This window comes from Mugil cephalus, chromosome 7, assembly GCF_022458985.1.
Source record: "Mugil cephalus isolate CIBA_MC_2020 chromosome 7, CIBA_Mcephalus_1.1, whole genome shotgun sequence".
NCBI lineage: Eukaryota > Metazoa > Chordata > Actinopteri > Mugiliformes > Mugilidae > Mugil > Mugil cephalus.
This window is the reverse complement of record NC_061776.1, coordinates 13440684-13467461: the sequence shown is the minus strand read 5'-3', so window position 1 is coordinate 13467461 and position 26778 is coordinate 13440684. Positions and strand designations below refer to the sequence as shown.

The following is a 26778-nucleotide window of genomic DNA, read 5'->3' as shown; positions in this document are numbered from 1 at the left end:
TTGCTGGATGTTTAAGGTGTGTCAGCAGAAACATTTAGCAACAAGACACTGTTTAATAGTTAAGTTCAAATATGGGCTATGTCTATCAGTCCAACAGCTCCAACTTTGTAGCAAATGTTTAAATAGAAACCAGTTGGATAAGATTTTTTTGATTTGAACGTTTGGTATTATTGCGCAAATTCACCTGTCCCAACGAATGTGGGCATCTCCGCATATTCCCTTCCCACGGTCTAGTGTCCCTTTACCTTTCGCACACTTTCTAAATATCTCCACTCTGTCTGTGTCTGCTGCAGAAATATTCCTGAGTCTTTACTTTTGTTGCTCCTTCGTCCTCTGGTCCACTGACTCTGCATTCAGTTATATAATATTAATTCACCCAACTGTGTCATTGTTCTCTAATTTCCTGAAGTGTTTATCAATGATTTGCTTGGAAGAGGCGACACATACCTACACACGTCTGAAAGCCTCTGCAGGTGGCGTAAAGACGAGATGTTTGCACCATCTAGTGGATGTAGTGGCACATTGCAGATCTGGCATGAGAACACAACCTTTCGGGAAATACTAGCAAATTTGAATAAATTACATGATTATTATTGCTATTTTAAAGAACATTTCGAAGCAACATATTGCACTTTTTAAATTCTGACATCTGTACTCAAAAAATTGTCTTAAGCACATAATACAGGGTAGTAATTTTCTGCAGAATCCACAGGAGACCTCCTTGACAAATACCGACATGATACAACTAAGCAAATTTCAAACATGCACTGTAGGTATTACCATTAACACATTTACACTTGCATTAATAACTTCATTTAAAACTATCAAACACAATTTATTCCCTTCCGTTATTTCCTGTTTCAAATTTGCACATCTTCTTTTCATAGATTACCTAAGAATTATTGATGTGATGTGTTTTTTAAAAGTTATGAGAAGGACGTACACTTAAAGAGCAGGACTTAAAGGCTTTTACCACCTCTGCTCGCATCCGCACAGATGACAACATTAATGGCTCTTGATTATCTATATTTCCCAGCGATGGAAATTGTTGGTGTAATATTTACAGCAGCCGTAACTATGATCGTATTTAATGCAAGTAGCTGAAAATTCTGGATACTGGATACTACAGTTCGTATTTCTTCTGTTCCAAGTAAATGGCTAAACTTAACCTCCTGAGACTCAAGTATTTGGTTGGAATGCATAAGATAAAATTAAGCTCTTTAAGTATTTGGGATTAGTAGGAGCTAAGAAGTATAAAAAAAATAAATAAATAAGCATCATCTTTGAATTGGAAGTAGTTTTTGAAATAAATTATGTGGACACAGGGATTATTTCACTGTATTTTACAACTTAATTCACCAATGTGAACCATAATATAAAACAGTTTATTTTAATGCAAGCAGAATTGGAAACGATGAAATCCCAACGTCCTCAAAATTAAATTTGCATGTCATATCAAACTAGAAAAGTTAATAAGCATGAATAAACAAGTTTATTGACCCTTCGGTACCAGTGCACGGCAGACAAAAGTGTCTCCTGATGAGGACAACAGGTCTAAATGAAGCAGAATAAGCTGCCACAAACCTAAAACTTAACGTCCCCATATGAGGACGCAGGGTCTCAGGAGGTTAAATGACTACAGAACTGGACTAGTTGTCAACACTAGTACACAGGCCGAATCAGAGAGGGTGTTAAATGCTTGATGCTTGATGCTTGTTCTGCTTTTGTAATTATAGATGAACCACTAGGAAGCGGCAACCTAATACCAGGAGATACAAGTGCTGACATTTGTTACACATCTGTTGTGATTTCTGCATTTAATTAATCATACAATCAACACAATATATTCAGTAACATAGTGGACTCTAGCCTATATTTATAGCTCCATCAACATGTTTCTCCCAGATCTGCCTTTATTTTCTGGAGTACGTCCATTTAGGTTTTCCCATGTGTTCCCATGGCAACCTCACTGTGATGCTGATGTCATTTAGAAAAGTACCCACAGCGGCGAGTCATGTCCGACAAGTGAGTCTTGTCATCGCTCTGCATTACAGGCCTCAGTCAGACTCCCTCTGTTTGACACAGCACAGCCACGCTAACATCATGCAGTAGAAAAATACCGAATTAATCACATTTTCATTACTTCACTCCGTTTTCCACAAATATTTTCCTGATGTGTTTCCTGAAGCTGCTAATGCTCATTCAGACGCTAGAGTGAAACAAACACACACACGTGTAAAAAAAAAAAAAAAAAAAAAAAAAAAGGATTTAATCAAAGAAACTATTGTGCAATGCAATTCAAGATCAGTGTTGTGTACAAATGTGACAGCACCACTAGATGTCAGCATCGTAGTTTGAAACAGGAAAAAAGAAACTAGAGAAAGTATGTGGGACCTACCAAGGCAAGTTGAATTATACGAAACGTTTTCCAGACAGAGGTATTTGAAAAAGTGTTTTACAGAAAGCGAAGAAATGCATTAGATTTACAGCCACATTAAAGAGAAAAGAAAGCGCAACGAAATACCATAACATGTTTAACTGCAAAAACAAAAATAACTAATCAGAAATGAGGGTGGGAAATACTCAGATTCTTAGTCTGCTCAGGATATAAAATACCCTTTAGATTAAAGATTATTTAGCCTGGGTTGTATGGTTGTTCAGCTCAATGAGGCACAAAAAACTAGCAAAAAACCCACAAAAGTAAATATCTCTCTCATCTGCTATCTCATCTGTTCTGCTGTGTTGCAACCATAAATGCTCTTTCCCGTAAGTGATCATTCTAAACAGAATCACATGTTTGGTGAGAGAGTTGCGCCTCAATGAGTCCTGACACACCCCACGAGCTCCACACCTGGAAACAAGTCATCACTTTCCCTTGTACTGCTCCAACAGTCTCCAGACATGGGAAACAAAGCAAAAGATCTGCTCCTGCTTTGACTTTATCTTCAGGATGGGCATTACCCCAGGCGTTGACGTCCCTATCTGGCATGCTAGCCTCCTGGTAATACAGGGTGTAAAAAGACTTGTGATAAGCACATTCATGGTCAACAGTTTCAAAGTGTCTGATCTCAGATTTGTTGTGTTTGACCACGTAGGAAAAGCATAAGACATCACATCTCTACTTATCGGAATTGGCGATCAGTTCACATGCAATTTAAAATAGTGTGAAGAGAACAATAAAAGTACAATGCAAATCATGTGCTATGTTCTTCACAACCATCAGATCTCAGTCCACCATCTACCGAGAGATATTTAAAGAAAGAAAGAAGCTACCATGTGAGATTATCCGAATCTTAAGTAGATCTGACAATAATTAGCAAAAAAAATGACCTTATATGCTACATTTGGTTAGCGCTGATGCCTCCCAGCGAGAGGGTCCGGGTTCGAGTCCAGCTCAGGCCTTTCTGGGTGGAGTTTGCAGGTTCTCCCTGTGTCTGTGTGGCTTTCTTCCCACCCTCCAAAGACATGCTCATCAGGCTAATTGGTGACCCTAAATTGACCCTAGGTGTGAGTGTGAATGGTTGTTTGTCTCTGTATTAGCCGTGTGATAGACTGGTGACCTATCGAAGGTGTACCCTGCCTCTCTGGGATAGGCTCCAGCAACTTCCTTGACCCTAGTGAGGATAAGCGTTAGTAGAAGATGAGATGAGGTGCCACATTTGAAATATTTAACTAAAATTACCAATTGTATAACGAAATAATAAAGGACCTACAGCAGACCCCTGTGGCACTCCACTGGTGAAATGGGTACTGGAGGATTTATAGCCATACAGATGTTATTTTAAAGGACTAAAAATAAAACCAATCTCGATAGGTTGGATCAATCATCTGCTTTAAAGAAGCCACAACTAACGTTTCAAGCCTTGAGAGTAAACTGGAGGTCTGTCTGCTCGCATATCCTGCAACATCTGATTTTGACTACAACTGAAGTCTTAAACAGTCTGTGGTGGAAGCCTTTGGTCCCATGGTTTTTCCTCTGAGAGACTCAGACAGTTTTGTGAGCGCTGAGGTCACGCAACGAAGTAGCAGGATGAAGCTTCGGAGGCCAGAAAACAAGAAGAGACAACCCAGCTTTAATTTCAGAACAGCCCTGCACGTCATATCAGGGCGCAGTGTTTTCTATCAGCTGCTTAGAAAGACATAAGTTCTTCATTTTCCCCACCTTTCGTTGTGTCTCTTCTTCTCTGGTCTTTTCCATGTAATGGCGCTTCCCTCTGGGTCATCCCAGGTTGTAATCAGCCGAGAGGAAGGCTGCTCTGGCTGCAGCTGCTCAGTTGGACTCTGTCTTGTTTCATTAACGCTAAGTAAAGCAGATCATACCATTTGATTCCATCAACAACACCTGCTGGTCAAGACCACGACCCATTCACTATACATTAAGCGTATCATCTGTCTGTGCAGAAACCTGTGGTTTTCTGGCACGAACTGCTAACATGTCATTACCTTTACAGTTGAGGCTGCTTTGTGTCGTTGTAGAGGCTTTCTCAAGTGAAATCAAGTCAACTTGGATGAATGGCAGTGTTTGCTCAAAGGCAAATAGAAAATTGCAATTCTGTAAACACCTGCGTGCAGGGTGTTTGACAGGTTTCTGGGAAACCACGAGCAGATTGTATTATGCAGCTCTGTCAGTGAAAAACCTTGTAGACTGTGGTTTTGGATTAATATCAGTGTTTACAAGACACTGAAATGTAATATATGATCACAGCCGCTGTGCGAATATAAGATAAACCAAAAGATTTCTTTAGTTCTCAAATATCATAACAAACTAAACTTGAGGGTATTGTTTACGGTAGTTAATCATTTCACACTGCATTAAGGGCATTTCGGTGTTTCCTCCCACAATTACAAAGCAGCAGCAGCTTAAGCACTGTCAAGAAGGGACAAGCCACCACATGCTCACATACAATTTGGCTCGAGTGTGTCATAACACTTCACTAGAAAATGCGCACGGACGATAAGTTACATGCCACAAATGAAGCACCAGGATTAAGTTCCACTACAGTGTTTTAGGTGCTCCCCTTTAAAGCTGCTGCTACTGTTTTGGTTTTCACACAAGGATTCCACGAAACACTTTAGTGGTAACAAAATTTAAATCCTGTTCTTTAGATATTGTGGGACCAATTCTACACCTAGCCAAGCTTAAGTATATACATAAGCGGTGTCTGATTTGTTGTCATCTAGGAAACAATGTGACAAACTCAGGAGGCGGACGGTGCTTGTGTTAAGGTTTCAAAAACAACAGCTACCTCTGCAGCCCCCGAGGACAGACTTTTCCTGAATCCTGAGAACTGCTGCACATGGTGCACCCGACGCCTGAAACAGCAGAGTGGCGCAGACGCACCGTCAGCCTCCAAACCTAAGCCACAAATTATGTCTGGTACATGGAAAAGATCATGTGGCCCTGCAGCGGAGTAGAGGTGGTGAGAACGAGGAGTTTGGTGGTAACTGGGTTGGGATAGGACGGATACGATTTACATTCCTCTCCAGGGATGTGATATCAAGACAAGGTCAGACCAAGGCTAATACATAAGACTCAGAGGAGAGGGAGGAGGAATCGAATCATTGGTCTTCACCCAAAAAGCGCGTTTTATATAGAGCGCAGTACCAAATTTTGTATGATCGCCACATGTTGCGTAACTTTCTAGGAGCAGTCTGTCTTGCATTAGATCAATTGCATACATCTCTCTACATCTTTTTTTTTTGCTTGTCTAATTTGAACGGTCACGCAGCAGATTCCTGGTCTATCAAAGTATATACCGTAACGCTGAAATGTTTTGAATGCATTTAAGGAGATTGCTCCTTTCAAGGAAATACCTCAAACTCCATCGACATCCTACAGCGCATTCCATTTCAATAGTCGGTGCACAGACTAACCTCAATGCCCAGAGGAACCTCATTGTAATTGCAAAGAAATGTAACACTGCAGGCGCGCAGTCTAATCTGAACTGAGTATTCTAGTCACACTTGGAGCCGAAACAAAGTGGATTTTCCTACGCCGTTCCTTAAGGGTGACTTTCTCATGGACATATGATATGTTGGTTTTGTGGAATATCTATAATAATGTATTTATTTCATTTATATATGCATGTTAGCTTCCAGAGAGAATAAGACGAGCGAGGGGGTGAAAAAGAATGCTAGAGCGCGGAGGCTGAACCTCCACCGGCGGAGAGGGAACTACTACCGACAACCTGAAGAGATTAGTGTTCATTACCAAACAAATTTCGGCTACCACCTACTACACTTATGACAGGCCTCAGCTCAACTCTCAGAGGAGCTCCGGTTAAAAAACAAAACAACACGCGCTTTTGTCCTCAACGCCGTGTTCCCTCAGCACCAGAATGAAGCCAGCTCTGTTTTCTCGGCCGCTGGATCTGAGGAGAAGAGGAGGAGGGGGTGTTTTAAGACGGGTGTGGGAATCAATTATCCCACTCAAGACATGCACGACCAGTGGGTATTGCCCGGGATTAGTGTCCATTCTTGTCATGTACTGACAAACCCTCCCGCTGATCTCCTTAACACCAGGTGTTATTAAGAAGCAGGGCCCTTACTGGGGGCCTATATGCTCTTTGAATAACTGCCCTTTAGGAATGACTGACAAGCTTATGATGTTGGAAAAAAAAAAAAAATCACATTCCTGTTTTTTTTTTTTTTTTTCATGTGCTCACCTGTGTGAATTCTCAAATGATACTGAGCATGTGTTAGGGTGAAATCATGCGAAGTGTAGATTCATATTTTTAACAGAGTGGTTTGTCATTTTGGAAAATGTGCATTCTGTTAGATGAGGAGATCAATATTAACCCTCTCTCTGTCCTTGTCTATAAATGGTTAGCTTAGCTTAGCTTAGCTTAGCGCAAAGAGAGAACACAGGGGGAAACAGTTTACCTGACTTACTTCAAATTAAATCATCATCACTAAGTCCAAGTGTTGTTTGTTTAACTTGTGCAATAACCGAATTATAAAGTCTATAAAAGAGCAACAGCCCTAATCCTCTGTTTTAGTTTTGGTTTCCTCGTGTCTGGTTGCCCAATAGCAACTCGCAGCCATTAAATAGTTCCCCACAATGTAAAATGTTTGAATGCATTGGTTGCTTTGCTTATTGGATTGTGCTGCTAACTGTGTTAAGTTGTTGCTGCTGGCCGCACCATTACATTCAACAGAAACCTGAGTATAGCGTATACTTTTTTATATATATATCTGCAAGAAAGACAAAAATCTATATGCCCAAAAAAAGATTTTTTTTTCTTTCCGCTTATACTCAAATTACGTATGCGCAAAGCTTCCTGACCGGTGATGTGTTGATGGCAGTCGTCGTCAGAGATCCAATATCTTGTGAAACATGCAACCATGATTATCAAGCTCGCTCGCTTTCATCTCTAATTTGAGGCGCTATTGTGTTTACACACAGTAAGTAGAGACTTGGCTCGGGGGAGCCACTTGGCCCATCTGTGGCTGCTGGTGATCTGCGGTGAGCGGGCTGGATATTGTTTGAGATTGGGAATGAATAGACTTCATCCCGAATCCTGGCAGGAGCGCTCCCCAGGTGTAGCTGAGAAAACCTGGACCCTTCCCAAGTTCAGATACCTCCCCTCCCTCCCTCTCTCTTTACATGCCAGAATTCAAGGTGTGTGTGTGTGTGGACACAAAATATGTTAGGTTAGTAGCTGAGCCATTGAAAGGTATTTACACAGGAGTTAAGTGGGGCTGTCCCTGACTAAAGACACTCTCAGCTGGCAAACAGTCGCTGGATATTATTTACAAATCAAGAGGTCAACTTCATCAATAAATCTGAATTACAGCTCCTTAAAATTCGGAGACATTCGTTATTTCGCCAGTGAAACATTCCTGGAAGTAATTATTATATAAAGATGGACGAACACTTGTTAACTTCAGCCCTTTATTAGCAAAAGAATTTACTGTTAAATGAAATAAACCTAAGCGATTGTCAACGGAGGCCGCTTTCAGATGTAAGTAAGCGTAGTTCGCATCTTAAAGAAGGTTTTCTGTGACAGAAACCGAAACATTTTTGGTAATCTCCAAATCTTATGCAATCAATGCGTAGGAAGGGTAAATATTTTTCAGGAGCAGGTCTGCCAAAGGGTTCAGATTGCTCGCTAGAATGATTGATAGTTTGCCAATTGATTTATGGAGCTCAATATGATATTTTGCAGAGTGATTAAATGTTTCGTCTTCAGCGTTCAGATTTCTTGTGAAATCGCCTGCAGTTGTATTTGCGGACAAATTTGCTCCGTTGTGAACTTCTGGTGAACTCACCTCAGCACATGTGGCTCAGGAGGACTGCTCGCTGTGTCTCAGAAGGAGGCAAGACCAGACTGATATTCAACTTCAACCGAGAGTCTTTAGCCAAAATCTAATGAACAGGAAATCTCCTGGAGCGTACGATGTGCCTTTGATAAGGGAAATTAATATAACGATGACAACATAAGAGTATAGGAGTGGACTGGGTTAAAAAACGAGACTTTTGAATCAAATCCGAGCCGGCTGGACCATAAATATTTCCATTGATTAGTGATAAAACTGCCCCACAAACTGAGGTCACAATCCCTACTGCAGAGGTGCTGTTCCCTCTTTGAATAAACGTTCAAAGAGCCAAAGAATGACTCACATAAGATCTATTAATATATTCTATTATCTATTATGTCAAAAGAAATCTGAATTTAAAATCTCGCTGTCTTAGATAAAAGAAAAAAAAAGCATTTATGTGAGTGCAACTTACAAAGACTCACAAATGAATACGGAAGCATTCATGTGTAAATATTAGTTGCTATTGAGCAGTGTAACCTCACGCTTTCTGGGGATGATTTCATTTACAATTTAGCAGCAGGAGAGACCATATGATTGTGACACTTTTTGCTTCAGCACATGTAACTTACACACTGGTTTTGCAAGACTTGTCACACTTTTATATAAGGTACCCATATTTGTTTTGGCAGCAAATCAAACCCCTGGAAAGACATCATAGATCTTAAGGTCTCCCAGCAGTAAAATACTTTTTATCAGACCTCCTGATCAAACATACCTCCTGATTTAAAGTTCTTTCATGATGCAACAAATGATGTTACCAGCAGCTCCAATCATATTGCAAAGCCGTTCTTCAGTAGACAGGCTTGCCTCGGCCCGGTAGCTGTACACAAGCAGAGCGCTTTAAGGAAGCAAAGTTGTTAAAAAAAAAGAAGAAGAAGAAGAAGAAGAAGAAGGAGAAAAAAAATAGTTTCAACGCATAACACCATTTGGAGGCAGTGTGGTGGGTTGCTGCTCGTGCTGGATCAAACCAATGCGCGGTTTGTGCCATTGTGGAAAGTAGCTGTCACTGGCTCAAGGTATTTTATCATAGAGTCCAGTCCAGCTCACACTGACCTCAGTCTGCACAAACACTGACCGACTGTGCGCCGCGTAAAAGCGCCCACAGAGGAGACGCTGTCACACCAATCATAAATTAAGACACGCTCGCATGAATAATCTGCGTGAAACCTGAGAGGGAATTGTGAATCAGTTCAGTTGTCAGTGCGTCTCTCTCTCTCCCTCTCTCTCTCTCCCCCCGCTTCTCTCTCTCTCTCTCCCTCCCTCTCTCTCTCTCCCTCTCTCTCTCTCCCTCTCTCTGATGGGAGGAGCGCAGCGGAGCTCCTCTCTGTATAAGAAGTGTTGAACTTTCAACAAGGGATTTTACACAGCTACTCAGGAGAAACGAAATGATCTGCCCTGGAGCCGCAGCAAAATGCTGGATGGACACCTACTCCTGGGATGGTTATCGTTCACAGTTATAGTTTATCTTCTCAACTTGCCTGGACCCACCGCAGCATATTTCGGGTAAGGACCTGATGCCTATGATGCTGCTTTCATTGATTTGACTGGTACCTGAATAGCAAACCAGGTAACAGCGCTTGCTGCCCTTTTAACACTAACTGCCCGCAAATCAGATCAGGAACCAAGCAAAGAAACTCTAACTTATCCCGTGATTTACTGAATTAATGTCTGAGGTTGTCAGTGGGAGGCCTCACAGCTGGTGTCTGCAACAGGTTGTTTGCGCGTGATTCTACCTCCCCGAAGCTGCTGACAGGTTAACAAAAAAAAAAATAAATAAATAATACAACAAGCAGAGTCAAACCTTAGACATGAGCAGCTTATTAACGCAGCATCTATTATAGGTTGAGTTGCGCAGCCTCGGAGTAATGTTGGCTGCGGAGAGTTCACCCCATTCTTTCCTGGACAATTGAGCCAGCGCCCACTGTAAAGTTACCCCTGGCGCGTTTGAATGGCAGGTAGCGGTCGGAGTGATTATTTTTGCTGAAACACTTGTACAATCATATCCTTAGTCGACTCTGAAAACAGCCGCGGAGCTAAAGGTGAGTGTATATGCTTCAGACTCAACAGCTGGTAACAATAAAGCAATCTGACTGACTGAACTGGTGGCCGAAACGTCTGCTCAGCTTGCACAGAAAATTCCCCCCATCCAGCATAAACATCACACAACTGTGGCAGGGGTTTTTCTGCTGCCTCCATTAAAAAAAAGAAAAAAAAATGTAATTTTTTTTCATGAATCATGTCTCTCGCACAATTGTGTTTAATTTAGAAAGAGCTTAAGGGGTGTATGTTTCAAAGTAAGTCATTCCCTGGGAACGCCTTTGGATTTTAGGTGTAGCCCACTATGACCTCCGCTTCACAGCGGCTGCTAACGCACTGCGCTCCAGTTTTGTCTGCTCGTACGAGGAGGGCAGTCTCAACTTTCTCCTCTGTCTTGCTTGCAGAAGAACATTTATGGTGCTCGGAGGCCAAGGTCATTCAAATGAGGTCAGCATGTCAGGTGGGACGGGCGGCCATGTTTCACCTGGAGCTGGAGAGTTTTAAATCTGAGCAAGAGGGGACTGTTTTTGGAAAACCGACGAGGCAAAAACAAGACGTTGGCGCTTTTGTGCCGGTTTCTGTGTTGATGGCTGTTGTTAGTGCTCCTCTTGGCTGCGAACACACACACACACACACATACACACACACAGACAAATGGTTGTAGGCTGCAGAGTGATGACACTTGAAGCCTTTCCAGCGGAGTCAAATTTATGGTAGGTATGGGTGTTGTGCGGGATCCAGGAGTGTTAGGTGATCTGGGAACTGTTGTGAATCTGCAAGAGAGCACAAGAAATGTCCCCTGAGGGCCCGTTAGACTAATGGGTTAGACCTGTCGACCTGCTGAAGTGGGTTTTGCCTTCTCCTGGAGGCATGTGCTATCCTCAATAATGCGAACCAGTGTAAGTCTCGAGGCGTCAATTGCGAAAGCGCTAATTCGAGCCGAGTTTTTTCGGATCTCCGTAAATGTTGTTCTCTCGGGGTGTTGCAACGAAATGTTGGCAGCGGCAGCGCGCGTGGCACCTGTGTCAGGCCTGTACGATGGAAATATCTCGCCTCCTCTTGAGTAAAGCCTCATCATCTTCAGTGCTCACACACATATCAAGTGCTTCCTCTGTCTCTGCCATGGTTTTTGGTTTCAATTCAGTTCTAAAATTGCATTGGAAGGACAAATGTAACCCCGCTCTCTGTTTCTGTCTCCCTTCCTGTTGCAGTGTCGCCCTTGGCAAGAAGTATGTGTTAAGACTGACGTGCCAAATTGGCACTCGCATCAGCCTTAATGGTCCTAATGGTAATGCATATTTACTTATTCAGTTAGCACTTGTTTTCAATTCCCTCTGTCAGCCTGCTCTCTATCTGTGGCCGGTGCAGTGCAGAGAGACATGTGGTATTACGATACTCCTCCAGATTTATTATTCCGCGGCCCAGCGAGGAGGGAATATGAATGAGTGTCAGTGAATGATTTAGCCTTGCAGCTGAGGAACATGAAACACACTGAAAGGGCCTGCACAGGTGACACAGATACAAAATGTGACTGCCCCCGTGGCCAGATTCTCAGAAACTCGACACCGGTGACGCTCCAGCAGCGGCCCCAGCACCGCTTTGACTGAGGGACACACTAACACAAACCTGTTCAAATAAATATTCCACAAGCACGAGGCATCCTAGGGCCTCTTGGGTACTGATTTACTCAAAATAGAGGGTCAATGTTGCATACCCAATTTCCAGAGTGCGGTGGAGCGTAAGTGTAACATAAACACAATCTCTCCTGCCCATAGTCTGCTCAGCAGAGGGTGGGGTGGGATTCCTGGCGTAGTCAGGCACCCGCTGAAATTGTCATCCTTTGCCACAAGAATTTGAACACTCATTTTCTTTCCCTCAGACTGTTGAGGCAGGTGTTGGGCCTGCTAAATCCGTTATCAATAGAGATCCAACTGAGGATGCTCGCCACGCGCCCCTAGCCAAACACACACCTTGATGAGGTTGTGTGCAGATTTCGTGCTCCTCTGGGGACGGGATCCGTCTGCTCAGTCGACCCCGGCGGGGCTCAGGCTGCTTTCCGAGGCTGCTGCGTTGGTTTAAATTTGAATTTTGGTGAAAGGCATGTCATTCTGTGGTCTTGTAAACTGTACAGAATGTGAGTCCTCACACTGAGTCAAGAGTTTGTTTTTATTGAGTTCAAGTGCGACATATACAGGAAGACTGGCCACAGTCATGCAACCGGGATTTACCAATCACAGAGGCACCGCATCACCCGGAAGAAGCAAATATAGCGGCTGCGCGGACTCGCCGTTTAATCACGGCGACACCCCCCCCCCGTCCCCGTCCCCGTTGTTGGTATTGTTGTTTTCAGGCCTCCATTAAGCGAGGCGGCGCGCCAAAAGCAACAGGATGACAAATGGGATGTGTGTACATTTGTTGAGGAGGAGTGATTTTTTTTTTTTTTTTAGTATGCAGCTGTAAAAGGGTTTTATCACTTCGCTGGTGAGTTAGTTTCTGGTGTGTATCAAACAAGCAGCGTGGCTTAAAGTTTTAAAGGAGCCTCGTTTCTTTCGACGCGACAAAAGCCACAGTCTCTCCCTCGGCCCCGAGCTTGCGCGACACAAAAATGTTACAATTTGTTTTTTAAGCAGCTCGATGTAACCATTTCCTTTGGTTCCCTCCTCTACTCTCCCCTCCGGTCCTCTGGTATGACTCCCTTATGTGCGTGCCGGCATCCCTGCAGTGGTTTGTGGGGAGCTGCTGGGTGATTACCGCTCATTAGAAGGAGCAGAGTTAGTGTGGGCTCAGGCTGGCGTTGCCTGGCAGACAGTGGTGGCAAGCGTCTCATTACCAGGCCTTAAGGACTGATTAGCCCTGACGTGCAGCAGGGTGGGGAGCGCCGTTGATAGAGGGATTTCCCAACTTCATAGGATATCCTGTGGCTACAGCCACACCTCAAAGGGTATCACTTTAGCATGAGCCAAGAAGATAGGATTCTCTCAGCGCTGGCTCTGTGACGGCGCAGTGTGGTGAGATCACACAAACCTGGAGGCTTAGATAAATGACCACATGGCCTCTTTAAAAAAGAGAGAGCTTTGTTTTCTTTGTGTGTCTGTTTAATACGTCCAGAGCTGAGTTCATTACTCTGTGTAACATCCATCTGGAAAGTAATGCTATGCCGGTGGAGGCCACCGGGTGGTGCAGCATCTTCTGAGAGCGCATCGTGGTCCTCAATCAGCACCTGGACTTGAATAACAGCAGGAGAATAGGAAATTAAACGTAAAGGCGTTCAGGTCTGCGCAGAAGACATTTAGAATAAAGAAAACAAAGCAAAAAAAAAAAAAAGTTATTTCTGCAAAGATACCTGTATGTAAATTGAATGATGTACCACTCATCTTCTGATTTCACAGGTTGAATCACTGAGAATATACAGCAGTCGGTACAGATCTTTATTGTGAAGGTTTCAGTTGCCTTTGCAGTGGTTCATCATGAGGCTCCTACTTTATAATAACGTGGTTTCACTGGACATCTTTGAAGCTTGCTTGTTTGACGAGGCTATTAAAATGCATTTGGCACGCTCTCGTCATAGGGACGCACAGATCCGGTGTCATCAGCATGTTTTTAAAAGGACGGCTCATTTCACCCAGTCTGCAGCATACTTCATTGGTGGGTAGCTGGACGACGCGGCGAGGAAACTCCCAGCGAAGGAAACTTATGTTCGTGGGACTTCAAACATTTGATGATTTTTGCAGATGGAGCTGGAGACATGGGCAATTTGCAAAACAGGAAAACTAATATAGAGTCAAGATACTTTTAGTGGTCAGCCATTGATGAGATGATGCTAGTTAGTGCGACCGCCATGTCCTGTGTTTTCCACTTTGTGTTTTTCCACTGACCACAGGAGAGTTTTCTCCGACTAATATGTGGGGATAGAAGAGACGCGGCACCTCACATACGCCAAGATTAGCAGTTTGACAAAACCCTCACTTAAGGGTTTGGTCTTCTAGAGAATAGCTGCATATCTCATGTCCAGCTGAAGAACTTTCGTCTGTATTTCTTTTTCTGCACAGTTGAAAGTCTCATCACCAGTTTACATGAAATCTGTTTTAATCTCATCCACCTGTTTTCTAAGGTTTTCATAACAGATGACAGAAAGTTGACCAGACCTTTTCAAAATGGCAGGGTTAGACTTTTACTACACTTTATCTGGATGGTCACTCCGCCTAAACACAGAGCCTCCAGAAGCAGCCTGACCTGACATGCACTCACATACGACATGTGTAACACAAATGGGTGTTATTATATACACTAAGGTTCGCCCCAGAAGGCCCGTTTGTTTGTGAATGGACACCGTCAGACATCTGAAAATGGCCCGTTCGCCTTTCAGCCACTGCTTTAATCATCAGGCCGTTACCGACAGTCAGACTCTTTGACTGCAGGCGGTACGCGAGGTGTGCGTGCGTTTGCACCGAAACACTAGAAAAATAATTGTCACGTCAAGCGAATTATCAGCACTTTTGTCTTTCACTTGTGTGTGTGCGCTTTGAAATGGAAATAACATGCTGGATTGTGGGGGTCGGTAGGCCTTTGGGGACAAACTAATCTTTCAGTAGTAAGAGTAAATAATGAACTGAAGTTATGGAGGCATGAGTGACTCAAAACAAAACAGCAAGGGTTTGTTTTGGATTTTGTGGTTTCACTTTGCATGCTCAGTTTACTCAGAGAAGTGTTTTTTTGTTGTTTTTTTTTTTTTTTTTTTTTACCTCAGGGTAGCGAACAGATACTGTATGAGCAAAGCTGACAGTCCCGGCCACCGCACACATTTTGACATATCTGCCGCGTGAACTCAGTCCACAGTCACGCCGCGCTGTTCTCTCACCAAATCGCCGTAGTCTGGACCTTGTGTCAGCACGTGCGGATCGGTGAGAGCCGAGTACAGTATGTGTGTGTTTGGTGTGTCGGTGCGCTGGTACAGGGCTGCTCTGTGCCATGGCGTGGGCTAGAACAGGGGAGTCATGCGGACACCGCCGTTCGCCCAATCTGTGCCAGTCACACAGTGACTATAACTGAGCTGCTGACCTTAGAAGCCTTGAGTTCTCACATAGCAGTTAAACCTCTTACCATGCCCCACACTCCCATTCCCGAACCCGAGTCCCATAGCCCTGCTGCTCAGCTACCAGTGCACGCATTCACTTCTGTGGATTAAAAAAATCAGGCCTCCTTTTTCTTTCTCCTCTTAAAAGAAAAAAAAAACTTTTACAACTCTTTAAACTGTCACAACTCTGTGCAGGAAACCTTTAGACTTTAATCGGACTTCTAATGCAACATGTAATTCACATTTAAAATATTAAGAGCTTTACGTGTCCGATCAGTCTGTTAATTAGAGCAGTCTGACATGCACTGTGTGGGTTTGTGAGTGACCAGAAGGGACAGCACATGACATAACATTGGATCATATCCTGTTAGGTCATACAAGATAGCGGACTTCCCCCCACACTCTGTGAATAGCCGAGCTTGTAGACGTTGCATGACATTCCCACTAAGCAGAAAGGCCCGTTACTCAACAAATAATGACTTACTAAGTCCCCAGGCCCCTAGCACCACTTTATTTTCAATGTCGTTTTGTCACTTTACGGTACTGTGTCAGTCACAGCGTGCTAGGACTAATTACAACGCAGAGCGCTTCTTTTAACCCTACTAATCTCGTCTTAACCTTGCACTTAATCGTTTTCTCTCTCCTCTGTTCTTTGTCCTTAATGATTCAGGAAACGGTTTCACTGTAGAGAAATTGAATTGACTGTAGGGCAGGATTTCTCCTCCGAGGTGGACAATGGGCTGGAGACTCCCTGAACCAGAGTCATCCGACACTGATTCATGGTTTCTTCAATTATTCACGTCTACACTGCGGAGCACATTGTCAGCCATGGCTGGAGTGGGCCAGAGGGAAAACACCACACACGCTCACATTCCTACAACCTCTGGCATGGCCCGGGCTGTGATACACCAGATGGGACTTGGGCAGGGTGGTCTGAAGTTCATCCAACATTTCTGAGAAAAGCAGACAATTTTTCCCTCCAAAAGGAGCGTTTTAAACGGTGCGAAGGCAGGAGGAAAAATTGAAAGAGCGAAAACGGAGATCAGCACTGGCGAGTTTAATTTCCTACAAAAACTAATGTGTTTAAGTTAATGAGCAATGCCGTTTTTTTTTTAAGCAGATTAACCTCAGGTGAGCGTGGTAGTTTGTCTTCGTGACAGCTGAACCGTTCCAGGACACATGTTCACGTCTGTCATTGTCTCGCGTAGGTTCGTAGACGGCGGTGGTTTTGTCTAGAGGAGGCTTTGTTTTGAGCCAACAGCTGGGCCAAGTGATTGACATTCGTTTAGAGTAATTGACCAGTGGGAATAGGGGAAGTTCGGAGAAGAGGGGGGAAAAGGAGGGGGGTGGGGGGTCGGTTGTGATCTAGGAGACATCAGACCACACAACCTGCAAGTTCAGGCTGACGGAGAAATTGTGGCTTTTGTGCTTTTTCTGCCTGGGCGCGTTCAGCCACGACCGACTCCCGTAGGTGTTGACTTAAGGTTGTAAGTGCCCCCCACCCCCACCCCCCACTCCCACTCCCCCCGTACATGAGCCCATGGGTGCACGCACGTGCTCGTGTGTGTTGCAATTGCGCGCGCGAATGTGCTCAGCACTTGTGTGGCGTTAAAACGGACACTGGCTTGAAAACTGCCAAAAATAACTCAACGGGACACGGAAAAACAATGCTGGAAGTACTTTTCCCTGAATTCACTTTAATTTGTTTTCGAGCCGATGTTGCTCAACAGGCGGTTTTTGTAGAGGTTGCACATTAGCCGAGGAATATCTGAAGCCGCTTGTCTGCGCAGTATCTCCTTCTTCAAAACTTGCAGATTCCAGCTGAAATGTTCGTGATAAAAAAAAAAAAAGCATCCACATGTGGCTATAGTTAGAGTCCACTTTATTATCCATTTGAGACTCGCGGCAATATGAGTTGATAATAAATCCGATCCTCTCTGACATGAATTTGTTTGCGCTATAAATCTAAAACACGCTCTTTAAAGTAATATAAAGCAAAGAAATGCGACAAATAATCAAATCTGAACACCCAGCGAATATTTGGCATGCGCACCTCACTATGGATTTAAGTGAGCAATCAATCTGTGTTACATCTATACTGTTTGTAAAGTTTAAGCTAGGGCCGCTTTAGCCTCTTGAGATTAATGTACACACACAGACTGAGCTTCCTTTGTTTATATACGGTTGTGTGAGTATATGAATAACACCAGCAGTTACAAAGCTGTGTGTGTGTGTGTGTTTGTCGCTGATACTCGGAGCAGGCGCTCTGTCGAGGGGGAATGAAAGTTAACGTATGGCGTCGTTTTCCACTACCAGAGAGTTTAGGTATTATTACACTTCCTTAACTATTTACATACCAAGCGAATGAAGAATGAGCAGAATTACCAGCTGAGGGTCACTCCTAGGACTGTAATGTAAAGCCAGAGAGGGGGTGATGATGGCGAAGTTTAGAGCTAGTCAATGATTTCCTCCAGGGGTTTGACTCTGAGGCTCCATCGCGTGAAATGAGCCGTTCGCGGGCGAACCCGCCGCATTGGAAAATGTATATAAAGTAAATGTCATGGGCAATGGGAGGTGCTGACAGGTGGAGAGAAAGGACTAAACAAACTCCGGCGTTACTAAGTGAAAGACAGCGGAGGAGGCGCAGCGTGGGAGTAGGTCAGTGGCGTCTGCGACGAGTGTGTAGAGGCACGTTGGCGTGAGTGGAAAAAAAAAAAAAAAAAGGCAAAGCTGAGCAAACATCAGCAAGAATCCCACCTCGCGTAGGATAATAATGACTTTTATATGTTGGTGTTATATTCCGTGTGTAATTGGTGTTGCTGTGCCAACACCTCAAACAAAAACACCTACAGAAAATGGTCCATGATGTGAAAACATGTGCTCTCTCCGATTCACTATGGAGATGCGTGCAACACTTTAAATCACCTTGTGTGATACTCGACGCAACTCAACCCACCTCCCAGTGAGGCACCTGCTACAATGATCATCAGTTGTAATCAGTGGCATTGTCAATAAACTATTTAATAATGGGTTATAGGTTGGTTTTGTTAATAGAGGGTAGATGAACAACGTGTGGTCAGTTTGTGCTTTGTCCCTTTGTCAGATGTTTATTCTTGATGTTTTGTTGTCATCAAGTTATAAATGTCTCACAGCTTTTTGAAATGTTCCATGAAAAACACCCTAAAAGTTTTAACTTTTGCATTTTCGACATTTTACCAATCAAGCTAAGGATCATTTAAAAGAGAAGACAAGGGAGAGATAAAAATAAATGAATGAATTAAAAAAAAGGAATGAAGGTAATAAGATGTAACATTTTAGTAATGCTTTAGCTCATAGCTCTTCAACAGGGGGTCTGCGATCCCTAGGGGGTCCGCAGAGGTACTGCAGGGGGTGTCGCAAAATCTTTGGTTGATTAGACATTTTTTATATATATCTATATAGTTTTTTAAAATATTTATTAATACACAGGACAAGATGTTACAATCCCTTGTGCTATGATCTAAGGCAAAACTCCCTTAGAAGCCAGGTCCAACTGGACAACCAACCAGCAGACCAGTGGTCAGCAGGTCAACTATGTCAGAAACGAGATACAATTAGCCTGGCCACAGAAATAAAAAACACCAGCTAATTAGCCTGGACACCAGCAATAGGTAATAGAGATGATGGGAATGCAACTACACTCAGACCAGGACATCTCATCCTTCTACCTATGTAAGAAATGAGATACAATTAACCTAGCCACCGAAATTAAAAACAGTGTGAGTTGTTTTTGTCCAGGTTCTTAGTTTAATCAGTAAAGGAAGGAAATGTCCCACAGTTTGTTTGCTGATTGTCTCCCATTTGTTCTCTGTCGTAGGAAAACACTTGTGATTTCCATTCGTCTGTAGATTTCGAGCTCAGATGTCTAATCATATTTCGGTTTTTAACCACCGACGTGTTTTCCCATTCTTTCCTCCTCCGAGTGAGTTGAATGGGTTCGTCCTCCAGCAGAGCGATATTTCTTTTGTCCGGATCACCATATTGGTATGTGGGACCCTTTGGTGTGACAGCAGGAGTCCCCGCATCCAGAGAAAATATTGTCTTTAATTTCCTGCGAATCTGAATTAACGTCAAATGAAGCCACCGGCTCCTCTCCGTAAAACATTCAACGGTGGGTCCTGCTGCGCGTAGTAGAAACTGAAGCGGCCGTGATGCTGCTTGATGATTTTCTTCTCTGGAGATGCGAAGGAGTATTTCTCAGCTCTCTCTTCTCTGCACGTTGCCCCTCAGGCTGCGTTTGTAAGCAGCTCAGAAATATTCCTTTGTGTTAAAAAAAAGAAGCCACAGAGGCAGTAGCGCTGACATCAGTGTCATGTCATCTTTGGCCTCCCTCCAGCTCCACTCGGTCCGTCTTTTTGTCCCAGACAGGCGAACGTCACACAGGCAGTTGAGGCCTGTCATTCTAACGCTCTCTTGTTTTTGAAGGCTTGTGGGTCGCTGGAAGATCTGACACTGATTCGCGTTGCTGTGCACGTCTCGCTGAGGAATGTGCATGTCATGCTAGTGGTTTTAGATGAATTATGCTCATCAGTTCTCAGCTGGATGTATATGTCAGCGCAGCCATTAATGTTTGTGTCCTTTGGAGGCATGTACAGTAGTAAACTACTTCCTTGTAGTGGTAAAAATATCAGATTTTGTTTTTTTGTTATACTTCCCTGCTGATATTTCCAACGGACTCGATGTGTAGCCATTATTCAATTCCTGACTGCTCGCTTACCAAAGAAATGCCGTGGAACAACTGTCAATCATATGCGTGACACATATCGCGTCAGCTGGGTTTATTTATTTTAGGACTTTAAGTGTGTTTCCATTGGCTTTGTTATCAGAGCCTTTTTTTTTTTCTCAACAAAGCATGAAACAACTGAGAGGAAAATGTCATTCGTTCAAGCGGGAGACAGTTCTTCTCCTGCCTCGTGTGAGTCTTCACCCTGCAGGCCTCAAACCATACGTAAGCGTGGTAAGAGAGCGGCCTCTGTCAAGACGCAGCTTGCCACGTTTCCACTTGAAATTCATAGCTGTCAGACGAGTCGAGAGAAGGCGAGCGCACAACGCGAAAAGGAAAGAGCGTTTCACCCAATCTGAAAGCCAATCCCGACGACCCTCCTCTCCGATTCGTCTGCGTCGGATCCTCAACCGAGCTACGGGCGCGTTGTAAAGAATATATCACGTGTAGCATCTGCGAGCTATTAAGTCCGCTGGTATGAAACTGAAGACTCGGGGGGGAAACATTTCAGTCAGTTATTGGACTTAATAAAACAAATCTCTTGTTGAAGAACTCCTGTGACCTTCTGTTCTGAGACGCGAAGTGAAAATAAGCGGTGACGAATCTAAAAATATGCAGCTAATGCGAATCGCCGGTCAACACTTGTGCTGTGTTAACTAACCTGGTGTGGACATCCGGCAGGTGCTCTGCACATTGACAAAAATATTGTTTTTTTTTTAACACAGCTGTGTGATTCAAACTTGCTGCGATCACTCTGCACAGTCATGCTGCTGGATTTCTTTTAATTTGTTTGACTGTGCATAGACTTTCAGCAACCAGGATGGGGATGACGCACTTTTGTTTTTGGTCTAAATTTATGACATCAAACAGATTGTGAAGAATCTGGTTTGTGAAACATCAAATGTTTAAATGTGGGTTAATTCTTCCTCATAAACGTCCTCATTTGCCATATTGTGACACTCTATATAGCTACTTTTAGCAAAAATGAAATGCAGGGATTTCAAATATGTGGCCTTAGCTCCCTCAGAATGATAGAGCGTCAAAATCTCAGTCTACCGCGACTGCCATCAAAGTCAACGGTGAGTTGTCAATTCATGCACCAGTGTCCTTTAAAAGCCTGAAGTCCGGCTGCGAAGGCGCGTGGGTCGGGTGGACTCGCGCTTTTGCGAGTTCTGTAAATCCATTTATTCTTCAGTTTCACTTTAAGGGTGTAAAGGAGGCCAGAAATTGCACATAATGAACAACTGCAGTGCCAATCCTGTCAGTTGCTGTGACCAAAATGGTCCCAGGCTGACAGTCATGTCCCCTGTGTGTGTTTATGAAAGTAATGCTCTGCTTTCCCCATCACAACCTCAGAACGCTGGTCGTGGGTTTTGCCAGCTATGTGGCAGTCCCCCGCTTCGTGTGTTTTATATACGCTTCCCTTAAATAAACTGACGAAAGCAGTGCAAGTCCACCACATGTTCTCCATACCATGTTTAGAGCTGAGACTTGTGCTTGTTATATTTCAAATGGATTCAGCTTCAAGATCCTGAACACTGGACTTTTGTTATGAGGGCTCTATAACGAGAGTGTAAATCCGGCTGTGTGATCATGTTTAAACCTACACAATGCTGCTGTGAGGAGACGATATAAATATTAAACCCTGCATGTGCTGCCCACTTTTTTTTTCACATGCGGCATGGCGGGACCGTCACACTCGCGGCACGTGAGCTGTTGTTTAAAATGCGTCCCACACATACATTATAATTTTTAAACCAAACAGAATGGTGCCGGGAACTTTCTGGAGAGGAAGAACCTGTGCACCTCTGCGGAGAATTTGCTCTCTGCTCGAAACGCGCCGCGCTGGAGGTTGATCTCAATCTCCAGCAAATGTTGAATTCCCCTGAACATTAACCACTGAGCAGCTGAAATCATTTGAACATTAACCAAACTTTTGAGTATTATATGCCCCAGCTGTGCTTCCTGTGCTGTTTATGTAGTATATCTTTGCAACTTTTATTGTTTATCCAGGAAGGTCAGCATCCTGTGCTTTATTAGATACTTTATCACTTTGTATCCACTCCCTCTGTGTACAGCGTTTCAGCTGACCTGACAGCATGTGTGTGTGTGTGTGATCTTTTCCTCTAGGTTGACAGGTAATGAACCGTTGTCTATCCTGCCACTGAACTCTCTACCGGAGGAGAACATGGGCAGGGCCCACTTCAAGCTGTGCGACCGGCTCAAACTGGAAAAGAAGCAGCGCAGGATGTGCAGACGAGACCCGGGCGTGGCGGAGACCCTGAGAGAGGCCATCACCATGAGCGCCCTAGAATGCCAGTATCAGTTCCGCTTCGAGAGGTGGAACTGCACCTTAGAGGGACGCCACCGAGCCAACATACTAAAAAGAGGTACGGCGAAGACCCCCGGGCGCGTGCGCGAACTCTGAAAACAAAAAAAACGTTGTAGCCCGAAAAATCTCACATCTCAACATGCTTTTTTAAAAAATTTTTTCCAGGATTTAAAGAGACGGCCTTCCTGTACGCCATCTCCTCGGCGGGCCTGACCCACGCGATGGCCAAAGCTTGCAGCGCGGGACGCATGGAGCGCTGCACGTGTGACGAGGCCCCGGACCTGGAGAACCGCAAGGCGTGGCAGTGGGGAGGGTGCGGAGACAACCTCAAATACGCCAACAAGTTTGTGAAGGACTTCCTGGGCAAACGCTCCAATAAGGACTTGCGTGCACGCGTGGACATGCACAACACAAATGTGGGCATGAAGGTAAGAGCAGGACAAATCGGGAAAGATCTAACCGAAGACAAAGCAGATTTCACTGATTTTGAAACCTCTTGCCTCATTTGAGCTCATGGCTTCATGATAGATGGTCTCATTTCAGTTTACAGTCCCTCCTACACCGATTATCATGGATTGTCTGTGACTTTGACAGCAAATCAAGTGTTTTATTAGCTTACAATTTGGCAAAACCTTAAAGTCAAAGATGCGGCTGATAGTTTTTCATGTGCACCTCAGTGATGCTAGAAAGGTTTTAGGGAGTTACGTTCAAAGGAAAACTTCAACACAACATAATTTCACAGCCGTATATTTGCTCCAACTGTCAGCTTAATTTGCCTCTTTTTTTTGTTTTTATTAAAGTCATAATTTCCACATGTAAACGCAACAAAGTCTTACCAGGACACACTCATAAAGCAACCAGTTTGAACAGGGTCAGAGTTCACTTGGAGCGATATTTGAACAGAAATGTTGGCTCGCGTGAGTCACTTAAACTGTGGGAAAAAATGCAATAACACAATACAGTCTGAGTTCTGTGTAATTACGTAGACAAACAGCAGCGTGAAACGCCGACCCATTGTGTGCCTTATCCCAGATATAACGTGCCGCCATATCTTGACATCTGCTTTTGTAAAGCTGCAGTTTAAACATCACGGCGCTGGTAAAGAAAAAAAAAAGAAGGCCATCCAAGACAAGGCGCTGCGTCCAAATATACGGTTAAAACGGCCGAAGACGAATTTAATCCGGCCACGGTAGAACATCGACATGGATCGATTCACTGAGGGAAAAATTTGTGTAGAATTTCACCAATCTCCAAAAAACACACACACACACAAAAAAAAAGAAACCTAAATTGATTTAAGTAATTGCTATGATAAATTTGGTGATTCTGAAAGTGCTCATTAGTCAATATTTTTGTTTTTTCTCTCTCGGATTAGATTAGCAGAGCCTCTCGTTTGTGCTCTGGCACTAGTCAGCGATTGTTTGCGGTGAGCAAATATGGGTTTTTCATCCTGGAAGTGTTTTTAATGGCAAAATAAAAAAGGAGGGAATGGAGGGAATGGTCTTAATCTGTCAAGCCAAAGCAAACTAACGGTCTGGAATATGTTTCTTTGACTCTACTTTTCTCCTATTGTAGCCATTTTCATTTTGGTTTTCGGAATGAATTATAGTAGAGGCACACTTCCCAAATGTTAGCAGACACAAAACTCTCCCAGAAGACCCATGCAGGCTCTTCCTTTTCAGCTTGGCTCTCCAAAACCAATCTCTCGGGAGATTTTAGTTGTGATAAAAGATTTACAACACTGTTTTTCCTCTTTTTTTTCCTTTTTTTTTTTTTTTTGGAGAGGGGGGGTGATTTGCACATGTAGCGAGGTGCACCGCATTCACTCAGGATGGATTCCCACACGGAGGACGAAACTGGAATGTGCTAGCCTCTGCATCCCCCCGACATTTTAAAAGCTGACCTATCAAATTTTCTTGACCTGCTGGTGTGATGAATATGCACTTCCTGTTCCACGATCTCTTTCACAGTCTGAGAAAAGAAATGTAGATTCTGGCCAAAGCCCCGTCTAAGACTGTGTGTTATTGTCATTGATTTTTGCACACGCACTGCTTTTAACATTGTGGTTGACGCAGAAATGAACTATGGCTGCCCGCTCGGAGGTCAAGAGGCGCTAAAACAATGCGTTATTGTCTTTACAGATTACGATCTCCGCGTTTCATTCGCAATTATGTTTGACGTTCTCTGCCGAGCCGTCTCCGTCCAGTTGTTTCCACGATTTAACTCTGCGTTATGACAAAATTACTACACTCGGAGTTTGGGTCAATCAGTTCTTGGTTTAGGAAACACATTTGCTGTCAAAGGACGAATATTAAAGTTTCGTCTTTCCCAGGGCTGTCTGAATGAATTGCCTTTGTGGGTCCTTCTTAGCTGCAACCTCCACTCACTTATCATAAAACCACAACAGAGTTTAATCAAAATTTCATCTGTGGTTATCATAACAAAATCAACCCTCCCACCGACTATTATTCACTTTTATATGGAGCCTCAGACAGTGTTATATTGTTCTCCGTTAGTTCACAAGTGAAAATCAAAGCGTCCGATTTTCCTTTTTATTATGATATGAAAACGCATAATGAACGTTATAATTTTCCGTCGTGTCTCCCAGAAACACTGTAGTCATCTAATGACGTGCATATTTGGGTAATTGGCTCTTTCAAGTGCTGCTTACTAAACAAAGCCTTATGAAATTACATCACCGCACGCCTTTAAAGCTCCTCGGTGGTTAACGTCGCCTTGCTCCGTCTCTGCCCCAGGTAATCAAGGCTGGAGTGGAGACCACTTGCAAGTGCCACGGCGTCTCCGGCTCCTGCACGGTCCAGACCTGCTGGAGGCAGCTCCTGCCCTTCCACGAGATCGGAAAGACGCTGAAGCAGCGCTACGAGACCTCGGTCAAGGTCGGCAGCTCCACCAACGAGGCCACCGGAGAAGGAGAGATCTCCACCGGCCGGAACCAGCAGCAGCAGCAGCAGCAGCAGCAGCAACAACAGCAACAGCAGCAACAGCAACAGCAGCCCTTGCCTGGCTTGAACGACCAAATCCCCCGCACTATGGACCTGCTCCACATCGAGGACTCGCCGAGTTTCTGCAGACCCAGCAAATACTCATCGGGCACTGCGGCCCGCAAGTGCTACAAGGACAAGAACTGTGACGCCATCTGCTGCGGACGAGGCCACAACACCCAAAGCAGGGAGGTGACCAGGCCGTGCCAGTGCCAGGTGCGCTGGTGCTGCTACGTGGAATGCAAGCAGTGCACGCAGAGGGAAGAGGTCTACACCTGCAAAGGCTAAAAGCCGGTCGCCCCCGTCAGCGCCCGGCATGTGAAAGGTGGTCGCGTCGAAAGAGGGGTTGGTTGATTCGTTCTCATGCAAAGTTTTGCTTCCAGCGTCGGAACAGTGTTCTACAAGCGAGAGAGGAGCGAGCCGCGAGCCGAGAGCCAATAAGCACTTTGAGGGATTTCTGTGGGTTGGGTTTTCAGAGGTCCTGCAGAATTAAAAACTTTCTCAGACAACTGGGTCAACATCTCAAGCTTTTTAACGCAGCGTTGCCTTGAAGATAGAAGCCTTTTACTTTTCTTTAAAAAACAAAAAACAAAAAAAAAAAACAAACAAAAAAAATCCATTGGCATCCTTTCACAAGAAACGAGATTAGCGTCGAGTTAACGAGGACCCAACGCGACGACACCGATGACACCGAGAACAGACTGGTTTCTGGGGATTTACCCAAAGAGGAATGGTGTGCGTGAGTTGTGTGTGTGTGTGTGTGAGTTTTACAGGCGTGTGTTTGTAGATGTTGAGGGATGGGGATGGGGGGGTCGGGTGGGGAGGGGGTGGGGGGCGCACGGAGTTCAAGCGACGACTTTTTATGGCGACAGAAACCATATTCAGAGACTGCTAAAAAAAAAAACTAAAATAAAAAGACAGGGTGTAAGAATTACTCTACACGCACATATTTACACTTGCACACGTTGTGTGTTTGCATACGTATGTACATAAATTCAGTTATATTTTAATGATATTATATAAGCCACTTATCTAACTATGTTAAAACAAACCACTAACCACACAAATGTTTTGTTGTTTGTGTGCACTTCCTCGTTTTTCTTCTTGATTCATGTCGACAAGGCCCTTTGGAAAGCAGCACACTTGTGTCCCACGTCTTGCCGGGGATCATTTATAGACCCTTAGGGACTACTCCTTCACCAGGAGAGAAAAAAAAAATGCCATGTTTCCTTTATTTTTTTTTTGTTAT

At 44.0% G+C, this 26778-nt stretch overlaps 1 protein-coding gene across 1 annotated transcript; it reads left to right on the top strand.

The window, feature by feature from the left end:
* The first annotated feature begins 9522 nt into the window (after positions 1-9522).
* On the top strand, positions 9523-26326 carry wnt9a (wingless-type MMTV integration site family, member 9A). Its single transcript, XM_047590574.1, has 4 exons — positions 9523-9825; positions 22326-22585; positions 22693-22955; positions 25284-26326. The coding sequence occupies exons 1-4, from the start codon at positions 9734-9736 to the stop codon at positions 25815-25817; spliced, it is 1149 nt and encodes a 382-aa protein (XP_047446530.1). The 5' UTR covers positions 9523-9733; the 3' UTR covers positions 25818-26326.
* The last annotated feature ends 452 nt before the right edge of the window (positions 26327-26778 follow it).

Coding starts and splice junctions, on each gene's coding strand:
- wnt9a (XM_047590574.1), top strand. CDS start 9,734: ATGCTGGATGGACACCTACTCCTGGGATGGTTATCGTTCACAGTTATA. Junction 9,826..22,325: donor CCCACCGCAGCATATTTCGG/GTAAGGACCTGA, acceptor CTTTTCCTCTAG/GTTGACAGGTAATGAACCGT. Junction 22,956..25,283: donor ACACAAATGTGGGCATGAAG/GTAAGAGCAGGA, acceptor TCTCTGCCCCAG/GTAATCAAGGCTGGAGTGGA.